The sequence below is a fragment of the Egretta garzetta genome, unplaced genomic scaffold (genome assembly GCF_000687185.1).
Source record: "Egretta garzetta isolate BGI_Z169 unplaced genomic scaffold, ASM68718v1 scaffold22, whole genome shotgun sequence".
NCBI lineage: Eukaryota > Metazoa > Chordata > Aves > Pelecaniformes > Ardeidae > Egretta > Egretta garzetta.
Genome location: NW_009259102.1, coordinates 5,159,004 through 5,180,756, shown reverse-complemented (window position 1 = coordinate 5,180,756; position 21,753 = coordinate 5,159,004). Strand labels below are relative to the sequence as shown.

General features: G+C 44.1%; 1 protein-coding gene across 3 annotated transcripts in view; it reads right to left on the bottom strand.

The window, feature by feature from the left end:
* Nucleotides 1-20,561, bottom strand: part of ELP1 (elongator complex protein 1) — a 31,398-nt gene extending 10,837 nt beyond the window's left edge. For 2 of the 3 annotated variants that reach the window (XM_035890777.1, XM_035890778.1), the window contains exons 1-23: nt 20,414-20,561; nt 17,962-18,043; nt 16,115-16,195; nt 15,138-15,223; nt 13,790-13,889; nt 12,785-12,875; nt 12,189-12,312; nt 11,440-11,524; nt 10,755-10,985; nt 10,288-10,458; nt 9,522-9,621; nt 8,615-8,797; nt 7,743-7,849; nt 7,138-7,241; nt 6,266-6,319; nt 6,059-6,164; nt 5,271-5,386; nt 4,493-4,566; nt 3,777-3,855; nt 3,430-3,509; nt 2,395-2,535; nt 1,209-1,294; nt 504-652 (exon numbers count right to left, since the gene is read on the bottom strand). In XM_035890777.1, the coding sequence (XP_035746670.1) occupies nt 504-652; nt 1,209-1,294; nt 2,395-2,535; nt 3,430-3,509; nt 3,777-3,855; nt 4,493-4,566; nt 5,271-5,386; nt 6,059-6,164; nt 6,266-6,319; nt 7,138-7,241; nt 7,743-7,849; nt 8,615-8,797; nt 9,522-9,621; nt 10,288-10,458; nt 10,755-10,985; nt 11,440-11,524; nt 12,189-12,312; nt 12,785-12,875; nt 13,790-13,889; nt 15,138-15,223; nt 16,115-16,195; nt 17,962-18,043; nt 20,414-20,530 (2,547 nt within the window). In that variant the 5' untranslated portion in view covers nt 20,531-20,561. The remainder of the gene's footprint in view (nt 1-503; nt 653-1,208; nt 1,295-2,394; nt 2,536-3,429; nt 3,510-3,776; nt 3,856-4,492; nt 4,567-5,270; nt 5,387-6,058; nt 6,165-6,265; nt 6,320-7,137; nt 7,242-7,742; nt 7,850-8,614; nt 8,798-9,521; nt 9,622-10,287; nt 10,459-10,754; nt 10,986-11,439; nt 11,525-12,188; nt 12,313-12,784; nt 12,876-13,789; nt 13,890-15,137; nt 15,224-16,114; nt 16,196-17,961; nt 18,044-20,413) is intronic. The other variant, XM_035890779.1, reaches the window with a different exon arrangement.
* Between the last annotated feature and the right edge of the window lie 1,192 nt (nt 20,562-21,753).

Sequence of the window (21,753 nt, the reverse complement as noted above, 5' to 3'; positions counted from 1 at the left end):
AAACCTGTTAATATGAATAGGGCGTTTCAATTCACAGACAGCAGGCTCTGCTGTAACATTAGGAAACTCTGAAGATCCTGATGGGCATTTCCATTCAGATATTTCAAATTAAACCTACTGGAAGATACACACTATTATCGTGGCCACCACCAAATAAGCAAGAATCAAGAGTACAGAACTGGGTACGTAAGGCATGCAGTCACAACACATCAGACCACAGTCCCTCTCTTCCCTAGAGCTACCTTGCTGTGCTGCTCTAGAAGGTCCCTATTTCACCTTGTGCACAATCGAGTTTCCAAAGCTGTGCTCAAGAAGTACTAAGGGATGCAGAGACGCACCACCTTCCCAGCATCATCCCAAGCACACATAGGACTTCGGAGCAACTGGAATCCTGCCTGAGTAGAGAGCTATGACTAAAAAAACATGTGGGCTGATCCATAGACTAGAAAGAACCTTTGGGAAAGAAGAAAAATAGTTCCTTGGCTGGAACTATAAGCCAAGACCTTTTGAGACTTTTCTGCCACCATGATGACTAAATCGAAGTCATACGTCCCCAAGGAATAATCATACAGTTCATTGACATCCACAAGGAAAAGCAGGTACTTCAGTGCTTCTTCTGCACTCACAGCTTTGACATCTGGAGTAACGTTTTCTGTAGCAAGATAAAAGAAGCATATGATGAGTTACACTATCAGCAGTGGAACCCCAGTCTGAGGGAGGGATGTATTATCAGCCACATCCTTGACACCAGATAAGGACCACCAAACTAACAGCTCCTTCTGTCTTGCAGGAGGGGTTACTTTGCCTTTCCTGGGCAACCTCAAGGACCAGCCCAAGCATAGCAACCTGTTAAGTGTGCAACAGTGACAAGTCAGAAGTATCAGAACAGAATAAATGCAAGGTTTGGCAGTTTGAGATACCAGGACCCAGAATGGGAACCTTCCACGCTGGGAGAACTAGAGTTTGGGAGAACTAGAGTTCTGACTGGAAGGAGAAAACAGCTCCATCTCTGGGCTATCTGCTGACATGCGGAGATAAAAGAATGAGCTGAGGGCATGTATATGCTCCTGTTCCATTAACACACAGCTAGTTTCAGGTACATCTCTGTTTTCTGGCTGAATCCATGAACTTTCAGGGTGAACCACGCTAACAATGAAAGCTCCTGCAAACCACCCATTTGCAAAACTTTTGAGTTCCTGATACAACACCTCGAAGATCATGAACCTTCTGAAGAGCAATTTCGAGTTCTGGAGGACTTTTCTTTACGTGTGCTGTCAGTATTGATAGGCAGTATCTGAAGAAAACAGAAGCAGCAAATGAAAAGATGAGAAGGCAGAAACACTGCTTATTCCTATTTTAGCAGTTTGTGCAAGTTCTAATATACATTTTAGTTAAAAAAAACCCAAACAACCTACTCAGATATTTAAATCTTTTTAAAGGAAAAATGGGAAGACAACAGAATATACCAGGAAGGTTTTTCTACTCAGCATGTTTCCCCAAGCATGTCACAAAACTGGATGCGTGTTTTGAGTAGAATGAGCTTCCTTACCATGCCAGCCAGCATAATGGAGAGAAAACACCTCTCTCTGAAAGCTCAAATATCTGGACAGTTTTCCAAATCAAATTTGGCATGAAAATGGTCTTTTTTTATGAAAGGAAAGGTTTCTAGGAGGTCATTTCCCCTTCCATACATTTCACACATACTATTTCAAAAGAGCTTTCCCAGCTAAGGGGATGCTTTGTTTTCCAAAACCATTTGCTGAAAAGTGCCTAAATTTTCAGGGTCCAGCAGCAACCCAGCATCTGTTGCTCCTCTATGCACTGTTTCACATATAAGCTGCCAATGGTTTAACACTGCTTCACTAACCACTGTTATTATCCTATTTTCCCACCCTTTATCCTCGTCTGGTGTTGATTCATCCAAGGAGGCTGGTTACCAAAAAGGTAATCATTCAGAAGTATGCAGCTGAAGATTTACAAAAGTAATTCAGTCTCAAATGGAACAGCTGAGGTCTTTCTGAAAGGCCAGCTGCTCCAAAAAGCCAGCACTTCCCTGAGATGACAATCTTGCTCGCATCTCTCTGTCCCGTATGCCACACAAACTGTTCTTAAATTGACTGTATTTCTTAAACACTTATAAGCATCCTGCATCTATTACTTTAACTCTTGTAGTAAAAAGTTGTTTTGCTATCTGTGGAATTATTAGATGTTGTGGTTTCCAGGACAACATCCTCAGCAGATGGAAGGTATGGCTACATAAGTTCTGTGGAGCGCAGGCTCACCTCAGAGGACCCGAGGCAAAACAACTGATGTTAAGGACAGCTTTGCTTTCTGCAAATTACTTACTAGAAATCTCTCTAATGGTTCCTTCACCTACAGTAAGAAAATGCTCACTTTTGAGGGTCAATGTGCTCCATGGCAACTCTCATCACATCACATATGACGTTTACTTTTTTCTGATCAGGATGTTGGTGTGGTTGAGCATTACTGCTAACATTCAGAGATGGGTACATACTCTTTGTGAAATCTTCTTCTCTAAATAAAAAGATACCATAAATACCAACACAGTCCATCACATAGCCCAGCATAAAGACAATAACATTAAGCAACACAAATGCATGCAGAAAATAACTACTCAACAAAATAGCTCATATGTCGTTCAGTAATGACATACAACCTGCCACACTACCAGAAAGCTTTCCAACAACTCTTGTCTGTCCCAGTTGATTCTCAGCCAAAAGTGGCATTGAAAAAAACTGGCCAGAACAACCATGTTAGTTGCACAAAAAATCAGAAGGCAAGATTTTCAAGATACTGCTGTCTTCTACTAAATCCACTATGGAGATGCTAGGCACAGAGCACTTCTGAAAATCAAGCCATTTTTACTTTTATTTCTAGACAAAGATTTAAGGTCAGGTCAAAACTGAAAATAAAACAGAAAGTTAAGTGAGAGCTCCAGCTCCTAAACAATTAACTTCCCAAGCTTGAAAAGTCCTGAAGATACCAATGCCTTAAAAGCCTCTTGTCACTCAACCTTTGAGAAAGAAGTCCAGGGACATGATTTGGGAATCTAAGCAAGTACCTTGGCCTCAGGCTTCAGATAAGCAGAGCTGTCTTGCTCCCTTCCATGAGGGAACAAAACTTTCTTTGTTCACATTCACCCCTGTACATCAAACTAGAAGACAAGTCAAGTAGTCAGATGATGTACTAATCCCTTGCTGGAAAAATCTTGCTGCCTGCAAGCTGGAATTCCCAACAAGACACACTGACTGTCCCTGAAATTATTGACCTTACTCGAGTCTTTATGACCCAACAAGCTAGATTTCTGACTGAGTCCTTGCACTCACACTGAAAAGCTGCCAATATTTTGACAACAGAATGTACCACCACTGATTACATGCATGCTTTCATTTGCAGAATTATACTCACTTCAGTTCTGTGAAAAACAAGTTGATATAGTTCACAGAATCTATTTGCCTGATAAAAGTTTCTGCATTTTCCAGAAATACCTGAAATGAACAAAAGTATTACTTCTGTTACTTTGACCAAGTACATTAAGTGCAAAAACAAATTTACAGACCTTCTCTGAATGTACAAGGTGAAGGAAATGCTAAATACGATCTGCCTGCATGAGGATGCAACAGTGAAGAGCAGCCATGTCTGTTGAAAGCAGAACTAACAGCACCACCTAATCTTTTGAGCCCACTGTTCAGTGTCAATGGATTCCCAGGCTAGATGAGTATGGAAAACAACACAACAGAACTGGGCATACTTGCCTTGGGATTGTGGTCATAGAGGAGATTTAGGTTGATTCGCAGCTTCCTCATACACTGAAATGCTTCCCTGAACATAAGCCTGGAGGAGCAAGTCAAGTGGGATAGTTTACATACTGGATAGGAGCAATAACTGCAAATAAAGGCAACTGACTAGACGTAAGAACAGACCTCCTGGGAAGGCAATTGCATAGGCAATAAGCCATGTAGTTTACCTTCCAGAAAAAATGTGCAAGGTCATTCCTGTTCACTGCCAGCCTCTGCAGTGAGACAGACCAGCATGCCAAGTTGAGCAAGCAATATAGGCCTTGCGTTATTTCTTTCCTCTTTTAAAACAGAGAACTAAATTTTAATCTAATGGACCAGCTTCTGTTTTAGAAAACTTCAGTGTAAATCAATTAAACAAATAAAACATGAAAAAAATAAGCATCATCATGAAGTGACTGAGATGTCTGGAAAGTGGAGCAGATGAAGATTTCTCCCACCCATCCCATCTCAGCACACATATAAGCCCTTCAGTGGGGAAGTGAGAGGCATACAGGACTGCTGAAACCTGGACTCCTAGCTGATAGCCCCAGAAACAGTTTCATTCCCACTAATGATGTCAACTCCTTTGAGTTTAGCTTCCCTCCCTTCTCCAGCACAACAGAACCAGGCCAGCCAGCCTCTAACAGCTCAGACTGGGGGTGGGAAGACCAGAATACACCACTGCCATTTACCTGTCCAGCCATTTCCGAATCTGGGCAAGGACCAGAGCTCGGTGGTGAACAGTCTCCAGATTTCCTCTCGGCATCTATAACACAAGATCCACACAATTATTTATTTGTAGACGACATTGAAGGCAAAGCGAGGATTGGCCAATTTTCCAGGCCTGTCTGCTACTCGCAGGTGTATGGGCTTGTTTGTTCACTTCACAGGACAGCAATTTCAATGACTGGAAAAATATCCGAAAATTCTCTCAGCTCAGAAACATTCCTTCCTCAGGAGGCTGGACTCTGCTCAACTGGGCAAGACCCAGAACAACCTGATCAAGCTTTCCTGTTAGCCCTGCTTGGAGGAGTATGTTGGGCTACACACCTCCAGAGGTTCCTTTCAAATGACATCTTCCTCCATTCTGTGAACCTCTGCTGGTTCTGAAGAGTAAGCTCAGCAATTCAGACAAGCTTAGTGCCAAGGCTAATGTAAGGCTGCTAGCAACTACTAAGAGGTGAGTCTGAGAGATTCACTGTGAGAGGCCACAATATGTAGCACTATGCTACCTCAGCCATTAGGAATTTGAATAGCCCTTCCCAGTTCTGTACCATCCCACAGGCATGCTCAGAATCCCTCTGCATCCAGCCAAGCAGCTGGAGATTTGCGAGGTGCTTTGCTGCAGCAGTACAGGGCAGCAGCTTTGTAGCACTGCACACATTGTTTGCAGGTTGGCCAGCTGCCCACTGAGACAGTCCCCTACACTCCCCAATAGCAGACCTCAGCAGACATGGGCAGAGCACTGACCTGCAGCACAAGCTTTGTGTCCTGGGGCACAACGGTGACAATACGTGAACCTCGCTCCACCTTGCGCAGGGTCTCACTGTTGGGTGCGGCTGCACTGCTCAGGCCAGCCTGAAGGGCTAAAGACAGCGTTATCTATCATCACACAGGGCACACTGCAGCACAGTGCCCCAGTCAGGCTTTCCTATGTGGCCCTGCAAGGTGTTACTGGACCAGCTGAGTCAATAATATACAAGTGATCTTTAACAGTTCCAGACAGGAGGAGGACCTCTTAGTGCTAAGCACTGCTGTACACAAAGCAGAGCTATGCCCTCTATATAACAGGATCACAAAGCTCACCAGACCAGATGAGAGCACTGAAAGATGTAAAGGACCAGTAAGCTGTGATCCTGCCTTTCCCACGGTCCTCATACCCCTCATAGCCAGGTACCACCAGAAACTCTTTCTACTGGGATCCCTTCTCTACCACACATCCTCAAACAGCACATAGCCTTTTCATTTTTTGGACGTGGAGGGAGAGAATGCAGGGCTAAGCTGTTGAAAACAGTGAAGGGACAACAACTGCAGGACAAATCCTGCTCCCTGGGAGGAGCATGTGATACACAAAGTCAGTTTCCTGTGCTCCTTGCTCTCTGATAGATTTTGAAAGCACCTCTCTTCCTCCATCTCCTAAGCAGTTGCTCTGAGTGACCCAAATACAACAGCTTTGGATGTGAAAAATGGGGACATCTTGTGGTTCCAAGACAATGGCTGTGAGCTGCCAGCAGCAGTCAGCCAGAGCTGGTATTTACCTTTCACTGATATGTTCTTCAAGCAGAAGCATTGACAGGTGTGGGAGTTGGTTGTCACCAACAAAAACTCATTGTATGTTGCAAATGAGGTGACATTGGAAGCGACCTGTAGAAAAACAATGAAGTTTATTGCTGTATAGAGCAAAAGAGGAAAGCTGCGTTTGGCAGAGGAAAAGGGGATGCAACGAGGGGCAAAAACGTAGGTACCTCAATATCATTAACAAAAAACCGGCATCTATCTGTGAGGCCCAAGATCACCTCCTGTGAATAAAAAGGATGACAAGTATAAGCTGTCAGTGTCACAACTTCCAGTGTTTCACAACACTGATTAGCACTGGATTGAAGTACCTTACAATTAGGTACTGAGTACCTCATGTGAATTACTTAGAGAAGCTGGATAGGAATTCATGCAACCTCTGTGTCAGGAGGGCTTACTTAAGTGTCTTTAAACACTTCTGGCTGGAAACCCAGCTTGGTCTACCCTGTTACAGAAACTGCACAGTAACAAAATAGAAGCAGAAACCGCATCAGATAATTCAGGTTTTTTATTCAGCAGCATTTGGCCAAAAATACCAGATGAAAAGCACTACTACAGAGCAGAGCAAAGCAACTGCATACAGCATTCACCTGGATGCATGCTGAAGGAAAAAAACCCTGAAACTGCCAGCAAAATAGCTAGTCATTCCTTAAGCTGTTCTAACTATCAAGAAACCATCACCAACAGGGAACAGCAAGTAGTAGATCTGCAGTAACTCAGTGCAGCTATATTTGCTAGTAGGATAAGTTCAGATAAAACAGAGCAAAATGCTGTTTTCAAAAAGAGCAGGGCAGTGACTGCTGGAATTTTAAATCTGAAATTTCTCTCTCTTCAAATGACGTTATTGTTTGTATTTATAGAATGGGGAGATTGGGTGTTAACTGCAAGCCATCAGAAATGCTCTAGAAGACAAGACGCTCTCAGCTCTACAGAGAGCCTTATCAAGAACACTGTTAAGAAGTCACTGGACGCGGGGCAAAGGCTCATGGTGCACATTTGACACACTGAGTAGGGAATTTAACCTGCTCACAGTCTTACTTACTTCACCACTGATCCTCGTGATAGAAGTCTGCACGCAAGGGTAGGGGAACCGAACAGCAGACCCATTGCTAGTCCACCAGGGCTCAAGGACTGGAGTAGAAGCCTCTAATGGGCAAAGAAGATCAAACTTTTCCAGACAATCAAAGATGGAGACATTACAACCACATGACACGTATTTCAAGAAAACTAGAGCTGGGAATAGGCTACACTGTCTGACAGAGAGGAGGAATGCTGACACAAAAGTCCAGGACACAGCAGAAAAGAAGGTGGTAACTTCTAGGGGCTCAGGAGCACTTTTATTGTGCTGTGGAATGATAGAGCAGTGACAAGGACACCACAGTCAGCCAGCACTTCTGAAATCACTAAACCAGTCATCTTCTTTTCAAATCATAAAGTCTGAACAATCATTCTCAACAACATTAACTGCTTTCTGACACAAATCACTGACTTTGGCCCATTTCTGGGAGCAGAGGGCGCATGAAAGGCAGGACCAACTACCAGCAAGAGTCACTCATGTCCCTGAAAGTCAAATCATCTCATTACACCTTTCAAGAAATCTGTAAAAACTACACCTTATACCAGGTATTTTAATAGGGCCCAGCTTACCCCAGAGGTATTTCAGGATGTGCCCATGAGCCAGCTGCAGAGCTACAGTTTTGGTCACTGGGCTGCAGCACAGACTTATCACTTCTCCATCTACAGGCACAGACAACCTGGAGCAAGACACAGAAGACACAGAACATCAGCCACAGGAGACACATTTAACACCTAGATCCTGCATTTCTTGTGGCCAGATGGAAAGATGTTCACATAAGGATCTTCTGCAGTCTTTTCACACGTATGTCAGCTGACATTGGCAGCACAGAGGACCAGCAACTCCAGCCAACAGGCATTTGCCTAACTGTGCCAGTCACTCTGCATACTTACAGCACTCTGCAGAGCCCAGGCTTCTTTTGTTCTAATCTACAGTTCATATGCAAATCAGCCTGTCTTTGCTGTGTGAGTGCTGCAGAAAGCAACTCTCAGGATCCCCTTGGGAAGCAGATTTCTGCACCCCAGGTGGCTTCCTTTTGTTATCTGGTTTTAGTTCAACAGACGCCATAAAGCCCAGCAGGTGAGGAGGGCAGGAGTAACAAAGGCTATGAGTTTCTTTCCGGAGCTCAATAATGGTGGGCAAATGGTAGGGAGGAATTCAGTCCCCTGAAGGGCCTGGAATTCAAAGGAACAGAGCTATCCTGTACTGACATAGGCATGCTAAAATACACCCTCTTGTCAGGCTGGTTGTAGGCATTAGGACTACAGCCAAGTGCTGACCAGTAAGCAGCTTCATATGAGCTGTTTGGTTCTCCTGCAGGAAGAGAACCAAATTCCACAACCTACAGCCTCCAGGCTGCATGTCTGCTGAGAGACTCGATTCATTCTAGGCACTTTCCAGAGGCGCTCTCAGGCTTCACCCAGAACTGACAGATCTCTAGTACCGCAATTTCAGGCGCTCTTCTTCAGCTCCAGCCGTGTGAGGCACTGCAGTCAGATGGTGAAGGACAGACTGAGCAGCATGCTGACCCTGACCAACCACCAGGAAGCTGTCATCTGGTAGCCAGGTGAGAAATCGGACCCCCAGAGGATTCATCACTTCATTGCTGTTGCTGCCCACATCAACTCTGTCACAGAGTAAGAGAGACTGGGAAGCAAATAGAACCTCAGTAGGCCACCCCACTGGAGATGAAGGACGAGACCCAGGGACCCCCATTTGTTTTTCCTAGGCAGTACTGCTCCTGTGCCAACTGTGTGTAGGAACAAATGTAGAGCAGGGTGGGTTTTTTTACCTTGCCATTGTCCCTGCCATGCAAGCAGCTCCGTTGCTCAGTGTGCCATGATTGTGGGCCTGGACACTGCGCATAGCCATTCTTTGGGCTCTGTGAGCAGGAGCACAAAGTGCAGCACCACAATGCCAAGAGCACCAGGCACAGCAAAGGCTATCTCAGTGCTTTCAAGGACAGTAAGCAGCTCCGTTGCTCAGTGTGCCATGATTGTGGGCCTGGACACTGCATAGCCATTCTTTGGGCTCTGTGAGCAGGAGCACAAAGTGCAGCACCACAATGCCAAGAGCACCAGGCACAGCAAAGGCTATCTCAGTGCTTTCAAGGACAGTCACTGTTCCTGCTAGATCAAGACCTCAGTCAAGGCCACTTCTCAGGAAAAAAATGCCCAATGTGTTGCCCAACCCTTAGCACTAGTTGCAGCCACAGTGTCAGGACAATTAAACCATGATATCTGACAAGCTCTTCAAAGTTTTGAGACAAGTGGTCAGAGCTGTGACCTCTAAAACATCCAGCCAGGCACTACCCTTTTCTCCCCACTACAGCTGTACTAGTTCTGTATTACCTGTACATTTTATCCAGATATGGTGTTTCCACAGCTGCTTTAAATCCATTTCCACCCACAGCTCCCAACCTGACAGTGGGGTCATTCATTGTGTTCTGTCCTAGCAAACACAGAACAAAGCAGAGTTTAGAGATCCTGCCAACAGAGCCCCTTCCATCTCCACTCATATCAAAAAGTAGATGCTACAAGAAACTATTACAAAAGTCAGAAAATACCATCCCTACATGTACAGCCAACCCCTAATCCACATTAACACTTATCCTGAGGAACAGTTACCTTGTAATGTCACAGTACAAAATGCAGAGACAGCAGCAACAGTCTCTTGTCTCACAGCACATTGAATATTACACTGTATAGAGCACTGCTTTGTGAAGTACTGGGTGCCTCAGACAGACCCCAGGTAGCTATTCCCAGACATCTTCAGTGCCAATCAATCAGCAAAACGCCATCAGAACACATTACACAAGATACCACTTGCTGCACTCCAGTCAAGCCAAAGCTAGGAAGGGGGATATTACCAGCATAAGAACATAGCCAAGTGCTGAATGCTGCCTTCTCACAAAGCCAAATGCTTCTCACCACCAAAATACTCCTGTGCCACCCAAACTACTGGAGATGAGGAACTGAGCTTGAACTCACAGTTGAACCAGATATGTCTCACTCCTGACTGCTAAAAGCTTGAGTGACCATCACCCTACTAATCCCCCAAGTCTACAGCTCTCAGGGACAAAGGTTCCTTTAACAAGACCATGCAACATGTTCTCACCATATCTGTACACAGAGATCCTGTTATCAGCATCCAGGACAGCCATGTCTCCACTATGTTTGGGATCTGTGTGAAATGCAACCTGATTAACAGCCTGTTGGAGCTGGAGCTCATAGGTGCACATGGGTGGAGGCACCACAGCATGCTGGAACGCTGTGACAAGCACTTTATCTGTGAAAGAGAAAAAAAGACCAAGCTGTAACCCAGTTCAAATATTAGTGAGGCTCTTGTTAGGTTCTTTACTGAAAGAAGGAACAATGTTACAGGAAAATACACGTGCTGTGCCTTTGGCAGTCAATGCCACTAAACCACCTCTGAAGTTTCCATCAATTACATGGTCCCCCTCACTAACAATTTTGTAGAAACAGCAGCTAACAGAAGGACTACCTTAATCCCATCCAGCCTGCACATAAAAGGCTACGCCACCTCTTTTGACCCTAGAGCTGCAAAGCAGTCCCATTGCTTACCTCCATCTATGACAGCCACGTTTGCCACATGCTGGCTATTCTCCCCCATCCCACGGTCTGTGGTCCAATGCCAGTCATAGGAGAGGTAACGCCAACCCTGGCAGAGTACATGCAATCTGTATGGGTTCTCTCGGTCCCACAGCACCGACACCAACTGATGTTTCTCCAAGCTACCAAAATGTAGGCTTTGCTTCAGGTACCAGTGATAGTTGCCTGTGGTCCACAGTTGAACTATAGAAAAAAAAAAGGTTACTACTGACTACTACTTGAGACCCATCTCAGACCTCCCCACCACCACTGCTCTTCTAGGGGTGAGTTAAGTGCAATCAAAATAACGGTTCTAGCCTTCAGCCCATGGACTGTGTCACACAACACCCAGTACAAGAAAACAAAAGACTTTGTGCAAAAGAGCCAAATCTGGAATTCTTTGAGCTCCCCTTGTGAGAAGGAACCTGTGCCTTATGAAGGGCTTACACCTTTAGCATTCTATTAATATAATTTCCAGTTACAGCAGCCTGGAAGATGCCTTTTGCTCAGGCTGAACTACCAGTTCTTCCTGACCTGCACAGGGATCTCAAAGCTGCAGGTAAGCCTCCCCAGTGTCTCCGAACCTGCAGAGGAATACCCACTGCTAACCACATTTGCAGCCAAGGGTAAGAGCCAGAGCTTCACATAGTGCTCTCACCATAACTGTTTGGGTTAGAGGTCTTCAGGTCTTCCAGCCATATAGCCAAGATCGTAGAATCTGCATTCCAAAGCAGTTCATTAACCTGCAGAAACAAACACAGCTCTTACTGATATTGTTGCCTCTGAGTAGGGTGGTTATGCTCCCAATTGGTTTCCAAGACCATGAGTTGCTCCTTATTTTCAACAATGTAAGGTGCATGGCTAATATACTAATATAGCCCTTGTGTATTGCAAAGCCCCTGAAAGCTGGAGCAAAGCATCCTGAAGCAGAACCTGTCACAGTGGTTACACACTCCTGAAGAGGCGATAAAACCACAAATATGACAGCAGTGTTCTCTTTGCTTTCCTTTGCACTCAGGAAGCATCTGCCAAAAGACCTCTCAGCTCCCAAAGGCTGAAGCTGGAAGTAATACCCTAGCAGTAGCTTCTCACTTCTCTTATTTAAGACAACAAGAGTATTTCACCTCACTCCTGACCAGCATTTTTGAAGTGTTTGCCTGGTAGGATGTATACAGGGGCCAGAAGCACCCCAGGGCTACAACCCCACTGTACTTGTCTCCATACTACAGGCCTGCAGAGGGCTTTGCATCTTTTCTGCAGGCTTCTTCATTGTTCTCTTTTTGGGTCACTTTTTCCATTAGGACCAGCACTAAGTGTTAAGTTAAAAAATTCCTCCTAGAATCTGGAAAAGATCTAGTCCCCCTCTCCATTACAGTCTAATCAAAGAAGCACAGACATAGCACTTACTTTGACCTGCCCTTTCTGGAACGGGAGGGTGAACTCCCCGTGAAGAAGTCCATTCTTCTCCAAGAAAACCACATCATGTCTGTTGGGTTTTTCTTGTGTGGATGCTATCAGGTTTCCAGAGGGCCTTAAAAAAGAGCCAGATGAAAAGTGGTTGCTCACATACACAGTAGCTGCCATTTTAAACACCAATCATCTCACATTTTCTCGAGGCACATGAAGAAAAGGGCAGTAGAGGATGTGTTTTCCTCAGCACTGTTCAGACAAAGTCACAGGCCCAGCCCAGACATTTTCCAGGGCTCACAACATCCTCAGATGAGCAAGTAAATGTCAGCACTGGCAAAGGAACCTGTAATACTCCTATTCACACTGAGACTGTGCAGGGAATCTATCCCTTCTTCCCACACGTAATGCAAGTATTAGGCTTTTCAGGGTTTAAAGGGCTAATCTTCCTCATGTTGGATCAGAAGGAAGATTTCTTCAAGTTTTGGGAAAAAATAAACAAACACAGGAGAAATTAAATTGATGCTGATCAAAGGCTGTGACCAGGGAATAAAAAGCAACACTGCTGCCAGCATGCAGACTGCTTTGCTACTCACTTCCAGGACAGTGCTTGTTCTAATCCTGAGATAGGCTCATTTGTTGACTGCAGCACAAGCTCTCTGTTCCATACTCGGACCTTCCGAGCACCTACAGGTTGAGAGAGCAATGAGACAAAGGTGTAAGAAAGCACTGGGAAGAGACTTTTCTAGTTTTATGAGGGTAGGAGAGCAAATTTTGATGCACATGAATAAATGGGAGATTTCTCTCGTATACCTTAAGGGTTAAATCTTACTCTGTCTCAGGCAGTTCTCCCATAGTAACTGAGTGACTCTAAAGGAACTAAGTAGGAATTTTAGTCAGATGTTGCTCAGTCATAGCCATTTCTGTCTCCAAATTTCACCACAGAAATGTTAAAATCTTCCTGTAAATGTAAGATTGTCCCTAATCTGAAGTACTGAAGGCAAAAGCCCAAACTAGTGGAAGAGTAGTGCAGTTTGGTGCAGTTCAATATGTTGAACGACACATTTAAACTGCTCAGTAATATTTATAATGGAAGACATCAATTACAGTCTTACAAGAAATGCAATGTGCTCATCACCTCTTTGGTTTTAGGGAAAAACCTAGGGAAAAGTATTACCAGTGTTTAAACAAAAGTGTACAAGGCCAAACTGCTAGTATGAGGGATAGTGGGTATGGCAACCCAAACAGATTCATCCACCTGGCACTGGGAGCCCACCAGATATGCTTAGAGCTTGAGCAGTGATTTAACACTGGCAAAAAGAAGTAAGAAGTAAGGTCCACATAGTAACTACTCAGTTGTAACCTCTCCTGGCTTCTCACTGGACTGAAAAGCTAACTGCAAAGAAAGTGCTCAAATGGCTGTGTCTATGAAGTGCCTCTGAGAACACCAAACCAGAGAAAAGACCAATTAACTAGCTCAACTGACCCTTGCTTTAAGTGGACAAGAGACTACAAACACCAGGCAGTTCTTGCCTTGCCTAGTTTCTGCTTAGGAAGCCTCTTACACAGGTTGGTATTTCAAAAAAAGTTTGGCCCAATACCTGTCTCTGGGCAAACAGCACTCACTGCAACAAACTGGCCATCTCCTCTCCATGTAACCCGAGGCTTGCCGTCATCCCAGTATGAAGTACGTGACGCTTCCTGAAGTCACACAAAAGAAAGTTGCATCAAAGTCTGGGAACGCAACTGTTGTCTTTGTCTAAAACAGGCTGCATTGCTAAGCCAGCTCCTTCAAGAGCCTTGGCATGAAATCAATCCATTAAACTTAAGGCTGCAAAGTTAAAAATTCATTACTCAGAATGTTATTTTAGGAAATACTAGAATTAAAACTGTCTGTAAATTCAATCTGCTCCTCTTGCAAGTGCATATGACTGTCTATTCACATGCTATCCTTCCCTTCCACCAGGGTCTCTGTTTATAGACCAGCTGTGCATAAGCTGGACACAAGGGTGAATCAGGGTTTGTTCATGACTGATGCCTGGAGTCAGAACTCCTTGGGAGGAGAAAGGCGAGAAAGGTATGCTGTCCAGGCAGCCTGTATGGCAGACAGAAGCTGGGATGAGAAGTAGTGTTCTTTGAGGCAAACAGGTTCTTTGTAGAACACAGGGAAAAACCAAAAAAACCCTCACAGAATACAAATAGAGAGGCAGCTATCAAACTTTGTCAAACTAGGTGTATTCTCCCAGTAACAGCCAAGCCTCGTCCTGTCCCTCCTAACAGTAAAGCTGGAACAGGCCACATTTCATGTCTCTGTACTTTAGCTTGCCAGGCTTCAGCACAACAGTTTTAATTTTGAAACTTAAACACAAGAAGAAAAATCCACCAGCAGTGGAGTGTTTTTAGCTACCTGACTTTTCACCAAATAAAAAATAGAGAAACCAAGACCCAAACAAGGAAGTGTCAGACAAAGGAGCAGGCAGCTAAAATGTGCAGGTACATGGAGCTGCCTCACATGACCGGTGATGCTCACTAGCCCATATACTTCTACTCTTGCCTTCTGGGAGCTCGAACTACTGTTATTTCTGCTCCTCTCAACCAAACTGCACGCTATTTCTCTTGGTCATGTGAACACTTTAGTGTATAGCACACATTCAGCAAAATCTCTCATGCTGATTTAAGGGTGGCTTTACCTCTGCAAGCACTAGAGCTTGTCAGTCTTCTTGCTTTGAGCTCTGTATGAACAGTCCTAAGTAACCTCAGCTGCTGTCTTGAATTAGGAGGATAAAAATGCTGGATTTCAGGTAACAACAGAAACAAACAGAAGAAGCCTATGAAGACTACTACCAGAAAAGCGATGGCAAACTGGCAATGCAGGAGTAACAGAAAGTCTCTTTATATGTGTTTTCCCAGAGACAACATGGGCCTAATATAAGAGAACTAGTACAATACCGTCTGTTTGCGATGCGCTGCCTGTTTTCCCTCTGATCCATGGAACTGTGTCTCCTTTTTACCCCAGCCAAGAGCAATAAACTTCCCTGAAGAAGAAACAATCATTGTAGTGGAAGATTTAGAGCACTACTCTGCACAGTGTGGTAAATGCAAGCAGAGCTCCAAGCCACTCACACCTTCCATCCAAGTTTAATTCTGAAAACCTGCAGGAAATATACATAGCCCAGGAAGTCCTGCAATACAGGGAACTTACTTGAATTTACACTGACAAGCAAAATATTGGTGCTTCCCTTCAGCTGCCCAGTGGCATTACAGTCTAAAATGTCTTCTGGGGCCCAGTAAGTGCTCAGCTCCATTTCTTTAGTTTCTATACACTTACAACACTGTCGTGGTTTCAGCTGGGATAGAGTTAATTTTCTTCCTAGTAACTGGCACAGTGCTATGTTTTGGATTTAGTATGAGAATAATGTTGGTATCACACTGATGCTTTAGTTGTTGCTAAGCAGTGCTTACACTAGGCAAGGCCTTTTCAGCTTCCCATGCTCTGCCAGGGGCACAAGCAGCTGGGAGGGGGCACAGCCAGGACAGCTGACCCAAAATGGCCAAAGGGGTATTTCAGACCGTATGACATCATGCTCAGTATATAAACTGTGGGGAGTTGGCTTGGGGGCAGCAATTGCTGCTTGGGGATGGGCTGGGCATCAGTCAGTGGGTGATGAGCAACTGCATTGTGCATCACTTACTCTAATACTATATTATATTATATTATTATTATTTCCCTTTCCTTTTCTGTCCTATTAAACTGTCTTTATGAGAACCTACGAATTTCACTTTTTTGTCCGATTCTCTCCCCCATCGCACTGGGGAGGAGGGGAGTGAGCGAATGCTGTGTGGTGTTCAGCTGCCTGCCAGCTTAAACCACAACAAACACACCAATGACATCAGTTTGAACAACTTAATTTCAGTGCACCTCTCACCTTCCCCAAACTCATCTTGGTGGATTTGCTTCTCAGTAATTGGTTCAAAATCCCTTGTCATCATGATGAGTGTTTGCTGACCTGCAGGGTACGTATTAAATACAGTATTAGTAATGGTATCTCCAGCAAATAAAAACTCTATGTTTTCCTTTGTTGTCCTATTGTTCTGTCATGGACTTCAATACAGAAATATTTCTAATGGTGACATGACACTAAAGAGAACACATCCTTCAAAGCAGAAAATCTCAAACTGGAACAGAAGAACATTTTGAAGTGTTCTCTTAAAAAACATGCTTCCTCACCCAACCTTAAAAAGTTTTTTTACACCTTCAGAATAAGTACCCGGCACTCTTAAGTGTTTTCTCTTGAGATATGAAGGACAAGAAGGTGACTGGGAGCAGTTGGCATGGATTTATGAAGGGGAAATCATGCCTGACTATCCTCATCACCTTCTACAATGAGATGACTAACTTGTGGATATGGGGAGACCAGTGGATGTCATTTATCTAGATTGTAACACAGCTTTTGACATTGTCTCTCATACTATCATTACAGATAAACTCATGAAGGATGGGCTAGATAAAAGGACAGTGAAGTGGACTGAAAACCAGCTGAACTGCCATGCTCAAAAGCTTGCTATCAGTGGCAAAACATCCAGCTTGAGGTCAGTCACCAGTGGCGTGCCCCTGGACATTAGTGCCAATGTTTAACATCTTCATTAATAACCTCGAGGATGGGACCCTCAGTAAGTTTGTAGATGACACAAAACTGGGAGGAGTAGCAGGTACAGCAGAAGGCTCTGCTGCTGTTCATAGGGACCTTGTCAGGTAGGCAAGATGGGCTGTCAAGAACCTCATAAAGCTCAACAAGTGAAAAAGCCATGTCCTGCACTTGGAAAATAACAATCTCAGGTACTAGGAGAGACTAGGAGCCAAGCGGCTGGAAAGCCGCTTGGCAAAAATATTCCTGGGGGACACCAAGTTGAACATGAGCCAGCAGTAGCCCCTGCCGCATAGGTGGCCAAGAGCATCCTGGGCTTCATTAGAAGTGTTGCCAGGTTGAGGGAGGTGATCCTTCTCCTTTACTCAGCGCTGGCGGGACACATGTGGAATGTTGGCTCCGGTTTTGGGCTACCCAGTACAACACAGACAAGGACATACTGGAATGAGTCCAGCTAACGGTCACACAGATGATTAAGGGCTTAGAGAATCTGTCACATAAGGGGAGGCCGAGTGAAGTCAGACTGCTTTGGAGAGAAGGCTCAGGGGGAATCTCATCAGTATATATAAATAATCTTATGTGGGAGTTGGGGTACAGTAAAGAAGACAGATACAGACTGTTAGGTGGTGTCGAGTGACAAGAGGCACAAGAGGCAACAGGCACAAACTAAAATACAGCAAATTCCATTAAAACATAAGAAAACTAACTTAATTTTCTAGGTGAGACACATCTGTAGCTAAGTTGAGCCAGTGACATATACGTTTCCTACCAAAGGACAAGCATTTTTTATTACTAAGAAATCAAATGGGGATATAAAGCAGGACTCTTTATGTTTTAGAGACAAGATCAAATATACTTCCTTAGAAGATTTGAAAGACTAATTACTGTCCCATAAAACTTCTTGGGCCTGAACAGCTTCTGCTTGGATGACCAAAGCACTTCATGGATCATGAAACAAAATCTCATATATAGGATCAGGTGGGGGATTTTTCCTCCCTTTAAGTCTTAGTCCCAAACTCATAACTTTGTATTTTGCTGCTTCTATCTTAAACTTAACAGTGTTTTGCATTCTGGTCATAGAGAATTTCACTCCTAAAGGCAGAAAGCTTACAGTATGTTGTTGATACCTGTTGCAAGCAAAACAAGCTCTTGGTCAGGACTCCAGCTCATGGTACTCAGACCGCTGTCCACGCTTCCAACACATTCCACCTGCAAGACCAAAATAAGATCACAGAAGTGCAGGAACACCAGTGCAGCACCATCCCAGCACAAAAGCAATCAGTCACCAAGGCAGGGAAATCCTCTCCTATTCAGAAGAGTCACAAGTCTTAATCTACCCTTTGTGCTGAATGAAACAAAAGAAACATTTCTAACCAAAGATGGGTCCAGAGTGTTTCAATGGGAGCCCAGGTAATCTAGAGATTAGCATTTTCTGCCATACACAGTTTCAGTAAGAGCTTTATTCTGCAACTCTCAGCCTTATGTCAGCATGTATAGTGTTAATACTAATAGTGCCTGACTGGGTCTGTGGTTACATCGGTAAACACACTGAAGTCACAAAACACAGATGTAAGAACATAATGGTTCTTACCTAGAGAATTCCAACATGCAGTTAAGGGACACTATATCCATTAAAATTCTTATCAGCTTCTGCATGCTGACCTTGACAATTGTATATAGCTGCACTGACTTCAAAGTTCACGAAAAACTGGGTCGGTTTCACCAGATCATCACGAGTATCTAAGCAACAGCAGTGGGCAGAGAACTGCTGTCGTACACCGTTATCTTGATTTGCAGAAGGTGTGGAACAGAACCATTGTGAACAGCAAGACGATGCCATTCAAGGAATTAAGGTTGGATGTCACAATGTTTTCAGGTAAACAAAGTGGGCCTGGGTACCAGTGGGCTGAGTAACCATCACCCACAAGCAAAAGGTTTCAGAACAAGCAGAATAACCTTCAAGATGTCTTTCTTGGAGCTCAGAGTGCACCAAAAGAACACAACTTTAAAATTGAGAAAGTAAGCTAAAAAGACTTGAAATAAAGGATCTGAAGTTAAACTTAATCTCTGACCTGTATATCAGTGCAAAAAAAATCTCACATATCACATCTTTTGTTAATTTCTGTTCCTTTATGACATGTTTTAAGATGCAATATGGGACACATTTTTCAGATACAGCTGATTGTATATTTAAGTGGTATCTGCAAATTAAACCCAAACAAGAACCAAACCAGGTGAGCTGCAAATAACCACAATCTAACATCTAACCCAGACAGTCCACTGTCATCTCATGCCTACCTACACCTGCACTGTTGGGCTGGTATTGTGAGAGCTGATGCAGATTTCAGAGCGTGCTGCTGTGGTGTTTAAGCGTCTTGCTGAAGATTGTACGTATCTGACACCAAGGAAGGCACAGAAAGCAAGTATCTCAGTTCCTGCCATATTTACTCAGCTAAGATATTTTGGTTTCCCCTTAGTGTTTTCTAGGGCTTTTTTATTCCAAATGTTCTTCAAACCACGACACACATTTTTTCTTCTCTTCAGTTAAGTCATGTCAGCATGATGTCCTGATATTGCTGGATCGCTGGGCCAAGGCCATTGTCTGAGGTTTAACAAAGCCAAGTGTCAGGTCCTGCATCTGGGTCACAATGAGCATACCCAGGTGGCCAAGAAGGCCAATAGCATCCTGGCTTGTATGAGGAATAGTGTGGCCAGCAGGAGTAGTGATTGCCGCCCTTTACTTGGCATTGGTGAGGCCACACCTCAAATAGTGTGCTCAGTTTTAGGCCCCTCAATGCAAGAAAGACAGCGAGGTGCTGCAGTGTGTCCACAGAAGGGCAACGAAGCTGGTAAGGGGTCTGGAGCACAAGTCCTGTGGGGAACAGCTGAGGGAACTGGGGCTGTTCAGTCTGGAGAACAGAAGGTTGTAGAGAGGTGGGTGTCGGTCTCTTGTCCCAAGTAACAAGCAGTAGGACAAGAGGAAATGGCCTCAAGTTCTGCAGGTAGAGGTTTAGACCTTAGATTAGGAAAAATTTCTTCACTGAAAGGGTTGTCAAGCATTGGCACAGGCTGCCTAGGGAAGTGGTCACCATCCCTGGAAGTATTTAAAAGACGGGTAGATGTGGTGCTTAGGAACACAGTTTAGTGGTGAAATGGCAGTGTAAGGTTAACGGTTGGACTTGATGATCTTAAAGGTCTTTTCCAACCTAAACAATTATATGATTTTGTAATAATAAAAAGGTAGCTACACTGTGAGTTATGAATGGTTTACTTTATTCTGTCCCTAGTCTCAAGAATACCCTGTTTCTGTAAGACCATCCAGTGGATGCTGTGCTGCTGGGTGTGTGTACACAGCCCCCTGAGCAAACATACAGGACTAATTCCTGTTCTTTTACGGAGTGTACATTCTATCCTTAATCCTGCTCAAGGCTCCCAGAAAAATCAGCTCATCTGCACAGAAAAGGGAGACTAATCACAGCTCTGTATGTAATAAACATTCAACTGCCCCCTGAAAATATTAAAACTGTCTCATCCTTTCATTTGAAACCCCTCAGAATTGTGTCTCTCCTGCCATGTTACCTGCTTCGTGCTGAGATTGCACAGTAGGATGTCTCCAGCTGCTGTAGCAACACACACACACTCCTGCTCTGGAAGGTCTTCAATACCCACGATGCAGCCACTTCCATCCTCGGGCATGAAACCCTCCGCAGTCAAGGAAACTTCTCTTGTCACCTTGACACAGAGAAACCAGTGACTTATTAACTACACAACACCTCACTGGGATTTTTGCAATGACAGAGTAACATCCATGGTACATTTCATACTGCCGCAATTACACAAAGCATTACACAGAAGTGAGCATGTGAAAGGCACCATGAAACAGCCAATGTGCAAGCACTTATTGTCACTGAACCATAGGGAACTGTGGACTATCCAAGGTCCTCTTATGTTAAAATTGCTAGATAGACAATGAGAAAATTCACGTAAGGGCGCAAATAATAAATGGCAACAACACAACTTCCAATCTGTCTTGCTAATCATCTTTCAATCCCCTTTTCATACTTTTCCATATAGTGTCAACAATTAAGAGGTGAATGACTAGCTGCTTAAAGGGTCCCAATACTTTTAAGGGGTCATTCAGACTTTGCAGACACAGCATAAAAAAAAAAAAAATCAAAGGAGAACCATTTTGATGTGCGTTCAGGTACAGAAAAACAAGAAAGTTTTAGCTAAAATAGCTCTCTTTAGCTTAGTTGCATGAATATTTTACGTATCCATTCATTGGGGAAAAAATACAGTAATAAAGACCTGAAATAAACCCTTCCCCAAAACCAGAAAAGGGAGCTGACATAGTTAGCAACTTCAGATAGGCTTCAGAATTTTTTTTTTAAATTCTAAAAAGATTTTAGTTGATAGCCTTCACAAACAGACCACAATGGAGCTTTTCAAAAGCCACCCTTCTTTAAAAATGAGATTCCAAGGAAAGCCCAAAACTTCAGAACTGAACATAGTAAAGGAACTAGATCCCTCAGAGTTGCACAGTGTGCTTTCAGTGAAGCTGCAAACCAGCTCTAAGAGGTATTCATGGCTCAAGCATTTTGTTTTCTTTAGCGATGCTAGGTTTTTTGTACCCCTAGAGCACAGTTCCAAAAGCTTCCACATGTACTCTTCACTATGCCTTTCCCGTTTGCTTCTGTTTTGTGAGTTGTGTCTGTGAGGCAATGATTCACCGGATCATGCTTAAGACTCAACCATGGGAACGACCCGTGCCAAATACAACCACCCTCCGGGAGGCAGGTTTCGCGTCCCGTAAGCACAGGAAACAACTTCACCCGCTGAGATCACAGCGCTGCCTGCGCGGTGGCAGGGACCAGCAGGAGGCTCCTAAGACCCCACGAACGCCGCATCAAAGAGCGGGC